Genomic DNA, 7,959 nt, shown 5'->3' on the forward strand with positions numbered 1-7,959 from the left:
TTTCAGTTAGTTATGTTTGTTTTTAAAAAAAAAATTTATTTAACCTTTTTATTTTTATTTCATCCATCCATCCATCCAATCTCATCCGCTTATCTGGGGCCGGGTCACGGGGGCAGCAGGATAAGCAGGTCATTCCAGGCGCCCCTCTCCCCATTTTCTCCCCTCTATTTTTATTTCAGTTAATGAAAAATGTTTTTTCAATTCTAGTTTTCGTTATTTTGTTAGTTTTTGTTAACTATAACAGCCTTGGTAGTCGACTAATCATTATGTCCCGCCTCCTCCCTTCAGGTCTCCCACCAAACAGAGCTCCAGCCAGGCCGGCAGCCTGGAGAGCAGCTCCCTGACCGGCTCTCTGTCTCTGGGCCCCGACCTGCCCCACTGCCAGTGCTGCATTTCCTACGAGGCCCGCCTGAAGCGCCTCTCCTGCGGACACCTCTACTGTGACCCCTGCTGCGACCAGATTGTTAACCTGGCTTTCGAGGACATCGAGGGCCTGTCCGACTACCCCTGCCCCATGTGCAAGTCCATCCGGCAGCTGGGAGGCCTCGGCCCCTCCTCCTCCGGGTACTTCTACGGGCCCGACGGCATCCTTCAGCAGCAGCAGAGCACAGGGAGCGAGCATGGGAGCCGCTGGGGCTGAACAAGGACTCTCCTCAGCTGGTTTTAAAGCACTGCCACTGCCATGAAAGATATGTGGACTAATGCACATCACACTTCATTCTGTCGTCTGTGATCATCAGGTGAAACGTGCACTGCAAAAAGGGGGTCTAAAAACAAGATAAAAACACTAAATCTGAGGGAAATGATCTTGCTGCATGGACAGGTAATTTCACTTGACAAGATTTCTTAAATGAAGATTGTTAAATCTAGAAATAAGCATGTTGAACACTTAAAATAATAAATTAACTCTTAAAACAAGATAAATTAAAGCTCCAAGCAGCGATGAACTGGCCCGAGCAGAGTGTACTGACAATTATTTGTTTCTTACCAAGATTAAAAAAACTTTAGATTTAGAAGTGTTACATAATTGATCTCGTTTAAAGAGTTTATTTCTTATTTTAAGCGTACAACATGCTTATTTCTAGATTTAATCTTAATTTAAGAAATCTTGGCAAGGTAAATTATCTGTCCATGCAGCAAGATCATTTTCCTCAGATTTAGTGTTTTTATCTTGTTTTTAGACACACCTTTTTTGCAGTGAGAATGCACACACAGAGACAAACATCCGTTTGTTCAAAGTGCCAACATGCATCTCAGCACATTGGGAGTTGAAAACTTGCACGTCATCTTAAAGTGTGGAAGAGAGCTCGCTTGTATTTTGGTTCGTGTAGTGAAACAACATGAGCCAGAAAAAAAATCCATGTTTTCACTAAGCATGCAGGTTTTTTGTGTAAAAAGTTTCATTCTACTGAACATAAAGTTGGAGGCTGGAGAGAGCAAACCAGAGCTTTACATGACTTAACTGTGCAGTAGGTATTTTGTAACATTTCCTGTGAAAGTATAAAGCATTTTGCACATTATCTGACTTTACATATCATGCAAGGCGTTCAGATTTTAAATTACATGTACAGTGCCATGCTACTTTTTAAGTGTTCCAGATCATATGTAAATATTTATTTTGTTAAAAAATAAAGTTTGTGAGCTGTGTATGAGATTTGTTTCTGTTGAGCACAGATCACGAGTCTGTTTATGAACTGATAACACGTTTTTATTTTTCAGGATCAAAACATGCTGATACAAAAAATATGTACATCTGGCAATATTTTTATTGATGTTCGTACCAAAAAAACATTAAATTACACAACGATACAGAGCGGCAGCTGCAGCAGGAGAAGATCAAATCAGATGATTTTTTTTAGAAAGATGACGTTTTTTTTCCATGGAAGACAAGCAAATGCGTTGGCATCACATCACTCCTGCAGAAGGTCTGAAATTATAGCTGATATGAATCTGCCTTGATATTGATGTGATGAATATTTACAACAGCTTAATAATTCATAGTGCTATCAAGTGAGGTAACTTTCGACATGAGAGAAGGTCGGCATCAGTCACATCTGACAACCTGCCGGAAACTATTTAGAAAAACATGCTTTTTCAAATGAATAACAGTCTCATCCGTCCGTGGGGAGGACGCCAGTGCATCTACTTGACACCCACATCATGCGAACGACAACCTGTTTGGGATTTAAAGGCGCAGGACAGACTGCTTCCCTCTGTGCTTTAAATACAGTCAGACACTTCCAAGTCCTTGACCTAAATGCTGGCTGCATACTAATACACCTCCAGGCTGGAAAAAAGAAAAAAACATGACAAGAAAACAGAAAGAAATAAGCTTCCCTTTGCTTCCAACACTGGTACCTTCTCAAGGTACAAGAATCAAAAGGCAGAATAATGTTTGTTCTTTTAATTCCACCACAAAACAATGGAGGAATTCCAAAAAAAAGTAATACTAAATTTGGTCAGAAATCACACTTATGTACACGTATGACATCAAAAAACTGACCGATAATGGTCAGAAATACTCAGTATAGTTATAGTTGAGATAAGATTATATAACTAAAGCCCTTAAATCATGTCATGATGTCGTGCAGGAGCTCAGTTAAACTGCAATAATGTGCAGTGACTTTAGCCACATCCAGGCTAATACAGCACTAAAGTGGATATCGGCCTCTCGCTGCTCTGAAGCATGCAAGTAGAGATATGAGAGCAGTACCAAAATAGCTCTCGTGCCCTAATTTCCACTTTAAAGTCACCGGTCACATCGGCTGCAGTTCAAAAATGACGGTTTTCAAAAAATGATCATTGTCAAAACAACTAACTATTTTCCTATTTGTAGCTGAGATGCAAAAACACGGAAATTAAAGTCTGCACATTAGCATGAAGATTTAAGTTGTAAAAAAAAGAAAGAAAAATTCTTCTGGAGACATGTCGTCACACAGGTTGGATCCAGTGTGTCTGTTCACTGTCAGAGTGGCGCCTTATCACACCACTATCTCTGCCCCGCTCTGGATAAGAAGCTAAAAAAGGAAACTAGGAGCTTTGTGTGTTTCTTAAAGGGCGACATGATGTCTACATGACAGTTTCTGCTGCGTTTTAAGACCCTGAAAGATGTGCTTGTTAAGTTCGGCAGCCCTTTTTCTTTTTGTCTTAGATAGATTTCAGTGGTGGAATAGTTAAGATTTTCTTTACAAATATACAAAACAGTTGTCACATTTCTTTTTAAACATACAGTACAGAGGATGAGCAGCAGAGTCAAGAGCTCTTGCGCTGATTATTTCATACTGCTGCAGTTCACTGTCAAATATTTTCTATCACCTTGTAGTCAAATCAAATGCGGTTTGATGAGTCAGTTTAATTTTTAGCAGAAGGTGATTTGGTTATAGTACCCAGTGATGGGGTGTGAATCCTAAAGGACGCTGTTAAGATGAGGAGGAGACCTCAGGAAGCGATGGAGGAGCCGTTGCTCTTGGGCAGCTTGGCGTTACTGGGTGCTGGGTAGTAGCGCTGGTCGGAGCGGGCCTCTGCTACCGAAGAGTGGCCGAAAAGGAAGGTGTGCTTGTTGCTGCCGCCATTGTCTTTGTGGCCGGGCCTGGACGGTGGAGCGATGGCGGGCGGGGGGCCCCTGGAGGTCAGGTGGTTGGTGGAGGTAGCAGGGGGCGGCGCTCTGGGCATAGCAGCGCCCTGAGGCTTGGACGCCGGGAAGAGGAAGGTGCCGTTGTTGGTGTTTTGGTTCAGGTTGGTGTCGGCCCTCCGGGGCTCGCTCGTCTTGCTGGGCGGGTTGGGATTCGCCCCGCTGGACACTTGTGCCAGCTTGTCTTTGAGCTGCTGCACCTCCCGGGCCAGCCGCTCCACAGGGTGGGGGTGGTTGGCAGAGATGGGATGTGAGAACGCCTGAGGATGGAAGGAAAAATGGTTGGTTTCTATTACAGTGAGCCCTTACACTGCAAAAAAAGGATGTCTGAAAACAAGATAAAAACACTAAATCTGAGGGAAATGATCTTGCTGCATGGACAGATAATTTCACTTGACAATATTTCTTAAATTAAGATTATTAAATCTATAAATAAGCATGTTGAATGCCTAAAATAAGAAATTAACTCTTAAAACAAGATAAATTAAAGCTGCAAGCAGCGATGAACTGGTCCGAGCAGAGTGCACTGACAATTATTTGTTTCTTACCAAGATAAAAAAAAAACTTTAGATTTAGAAGTGTTAGATAATTTATCTTGTTTTAAGAGTTTATTTCTTATTTTAAGCGTACAACATGCTTATTTCTAGATTTAACAATCTTAATTTCAGAAATCTTGTCAAGTGAAATTATCTGTCCATGCAGCAAGATCATTTCCCTCAGATTTAGTGTTTTTGTCTGGTTTTTAGACACAACTTTTTTGCAGTGTACTGAACTTATTTAATCTGAAGAATTATTACTGAAAACTGGAGCAGAATTTAAAAAAAGGCCTTCAAAAAAATGCACTTCATACATTCACCTGTATGAATACCCATCATTCATTTCAGCTACCAATCATGACTGTGATCTGATCTCTGACACCTGGTTAAAAAGGTAACCGCCGTCTTGGAGTTTCACTCCGTCCTCTTTCACACTGCAAAATAAGGTATGTTTAAAAACCAGATAAAAACACTAAATCTGAGGGAAATGATCTCGCTGCATGGACAGATAATTTCACTTGACAAGATTTCTTAAATTAAGATTATTAAATCTAGAAATAAGCATGTTGGAAACAAATAATTGTCAGTGCACTCTGCTCGGGCCAGTTCATCGCTGCTGGCAGCTTTAATTTATCTTGTTTTAAGAGTTAATTTCTTATTTTAAGCGTACATGCTTATTTCTAGATGTAGTGGCAATTTTGTCCGAAAAAAATAACAAAATTAAACTTAAAACAAAAGTAATCAAAATGCCACTGATGCAGCATGGGGTGTGTGGTGTACGCAGGCAAAGAAGCTGAAGTCCATACATAAATTGTGAGTTCCAAAAGGTTTATTTTATCCATAAGAAACATGGCTCCTGCTGCCTCTCTTTGCGCTGGTAAAAAAACACAGGCCCACCCAGGTGCATGCTGGTCCTCTGCCTACCCTCCTACCTATATAACATCAAGTGCCCATGCTGCCAACCCAAATTCCATAAAACACAAAAATAATATGTCAACTAAATATGCTAAACAGTAATGATGATTAAACTAAACAATAAACTAGCAAAACAAGATATTATCAAAATAAACAAACGTCTACAATAATCAATCAATACTCACTGTTATTAATAAACTAAACAGACAACTAAATACTAACAAGAACTAAATAGCTCCAACACTAGATTTAATAATCTTAATTTAAGAAATCTTGTCAAGGTAAATTATCTGTCCATGCAGCGAGATCATTTCCCTCAGATTTAGTGTTTTTATCTGGTTTTTAGACACACCTTTTTTTGCAGTGTGTGGACAGGGTTTTGTTGTTTCAATGTACAGAACATTTTGTCCCTGCTGTATGCTGCACCAGAAATGCCCCCCAGAGGACAATAAAGATGTATTTAATTGAATTGAACCAAATCCAACAGCCCTGCAACAAATGCTTCTTCTCCCTGAAGATTACATTACTTACTTTTTGTTGACACTGTTCGGGAGGTTTACAGTCATTTTTGATGCTGTTAGTAAGTGGTTTTGTTGTACTAAAGTGCATTAAACATGAGAATTGTTCAGTGTTGCGTCTTGTGAAACAACACTTAGATTGGTTCTTGCTCCAGTTCTCCGTGTCATGATGCTAACTGGTGTCTGTTTTAGAGCTCAGCTGTGCACAAGTGTTCAGTGATTTCTGCATGAAGAGATATCTTGTCTTAATGTGGCTACGAAAAGAGGAAAGAGAAGGGATTTGTTGGCCTGGGGCGGTGTAGGGGCGCTTTAATGGGGTGTGAAATTGTCGGGAAAACCCTTCAATTACACAGATGAACAGAGTTTATTCTATCGTCTCTACACTGTTAACCTAAGTCTGTGTTTTAGCAGTTTGATAGGTTTTACTTGTTCCTCAACAGCTCCTCTAAAATAGACGAGTACACCCACCCACACAGCCCTCGACTATTCTTAACATCACCATGGGGACACAGAGAGACGGATGAGCACAGACATCACAGCAACTGATTTTTCCGCATCCATATTGGGAGTTTGTCGATCGACAGCTCAAACTAATCTGCACATCAAAGAGGAAACGTCAGCTCTGGAACGAGCTGAGGATGGAAATGTGAAGAGGTTGTGTGGGCCGGAGGAGGAAAACTCACTGACACATCTGCACTTAGACACTGTTTATCACCCTGTAATCTTTAAATTAGACAGCTGTTGATTAGTGCTGCCTTTGTGATGGTATACTGATGCACACACATTTTATATATACAGTACTGTGCAAAAGGCTTAGGCAGGAGTACACTGGGAATTTATCTCAAGGATTTTAAACATACAAAGAAACAGACTAAAGTGTTGGACTTCAGACTTTTGCATGCCAGGAGAGCTGTTGCCTTGAATTGGAAGAGCATAGAGGCTCCTTCTATTAAACAATGGGATAAAGAGCTATCAGAGTGCATTGGATTGGAAAGACTGACTTACATTACCAAAGGAAAGCTGAAGGAATTTGTACAATTGTGGGAACCACATGTGAACATTATAGTATCTGGAAAATAGGGTCATGAAATTCAAATGATCTTTATTATTATTATTATTTGTATATGTTTACTTGTATGTATGTATAAGTATGTATATGTGTGTGTTTATAAGAATATATGCATGTGCATGTTGTTTAGGTATGCATATGTGTGCATGCATGTGTATGTATGTGTGCGTGTATGTAAACATTTATAATTTTGTGCAAATCTACCTTGTGTGAATGGGTGTGTGTATGAAGGTTTGGGTTCTGCTCGGCATTCTTTATGTATCATATCATTTACTTTTGTTTGTTCAAATTTTATTGTAAAACTTGAAAACTAATAAAAATATTGTTTAAAAAAAAGAATAAATGAAAATACAATAAATGCCTAGTGTGAAAAATGCTGTAAAATAAGAATGCTTTCAAACAGAAATGCTAATAGTTTATTTTTATCAATTCACAAAATGCAAAATGAGTGAACAGAAGAAAAATCTAAATCAAATCAATATTTGGTGTGAGCACCCTTTGCCTTCAAACAGCATTAATTCCTCCAGGCATTTTTTCCACACTTACCTAAGACTTTTGCACAACACTGTATATTAGCCATATAAAATATGTCACGCAGTTGAATGATATAGCTCTCTGATATGTGTTTTTAACGGGCGTCCTACAACAACAGAGTTCTGCGGCACCGAGGCAGCAGAATTATAACAGTATATCCAGTTTGTGACCTCTTACAAACAAAGCAAAGTCAAGTTTCAGCTGATCACAAATAACTGCTTCAGTGTTGAAAAAGTGTGCAACTAAAGAGTGTTTTTTTCTGTCTCAAATGTTTTATTCAAACGCTTTGAGATGTCTAAAGAGGCTGAATAAAATAATTACAAATACGAAAGAAAATAAGACCATTGACCCGTGCCGCCCGCTTACGAGGACTGGGCCTCTGTGGTATGCGCTTTACCAGGTGTGCCACCGGGAACGCCCAGAGCACTGCAACAATTAATCGATTAATCGAACAATAATCGATTATCAAATAAATCGTCAACTATTTTGATAATCGAATAATTGGTTTGGTTTGAGCAGTTTTTTTTAAAGACAATAAGTCCAAATTCTCTGATTTCAGCTTCTTCAATGTGAATATTTCTGGTTTCTTTGTTCCTGAATGACAATAAACTGAATATCTCTTTGGTTTGTGGACAAAACAAGAGATTTGAGGACGTCATCTTGTGGTTTGGGAAACACTGATTGATATATATATATATATATTTTTTTACATTTTATTGACCAAACAACTAACTAACTAATTGATTAATCGTTTAA

At 39.3% G+C, this 7,959-nt stretch overlaps 1 protein-coding gene across 1 annotated transcript in view; it reads right to left on the bottom strand.

The window, feature by feature from the left end:
* Nucleotides 1-1,748: 1,748 nt before the first annotated feature.
* mtmr11 (myotubularin related protein 11) overlaps nucleotides 1,749-7,959 on the bottom strand; it is a 63,036-nt gene continuing 56,825 nt past the window's right edge. The window contains exon 17 of the mRNA XM_059338812.1: nucleotides 1,749-3,891. Coding sequence (XP_059194795.1) covers nucleotides 3,439-3,891 — 453 coding nt within the window. The 3' untranslated portion in view covers nucleotides 1,749-3,438. The remainder of the gene's footprint in view (nucleotides 3,892-7,959) is intronic.

The sequence above is a fragment of the Centropristis striata genome, chromosome 8 (assembly GCF_030273125.1).
Source record: "Centropristis striata isolate RG_2023a ecotype Rhode Island chromosome 8, C.striata_1.0, whole genome shotgun sequence".
Classification (NCBI taxonomy): Eukaryota; Metazoa; Chordata; class Actinopteri; order Perciformes; family Serranidae; genus Centropristis; species Centropristis striata.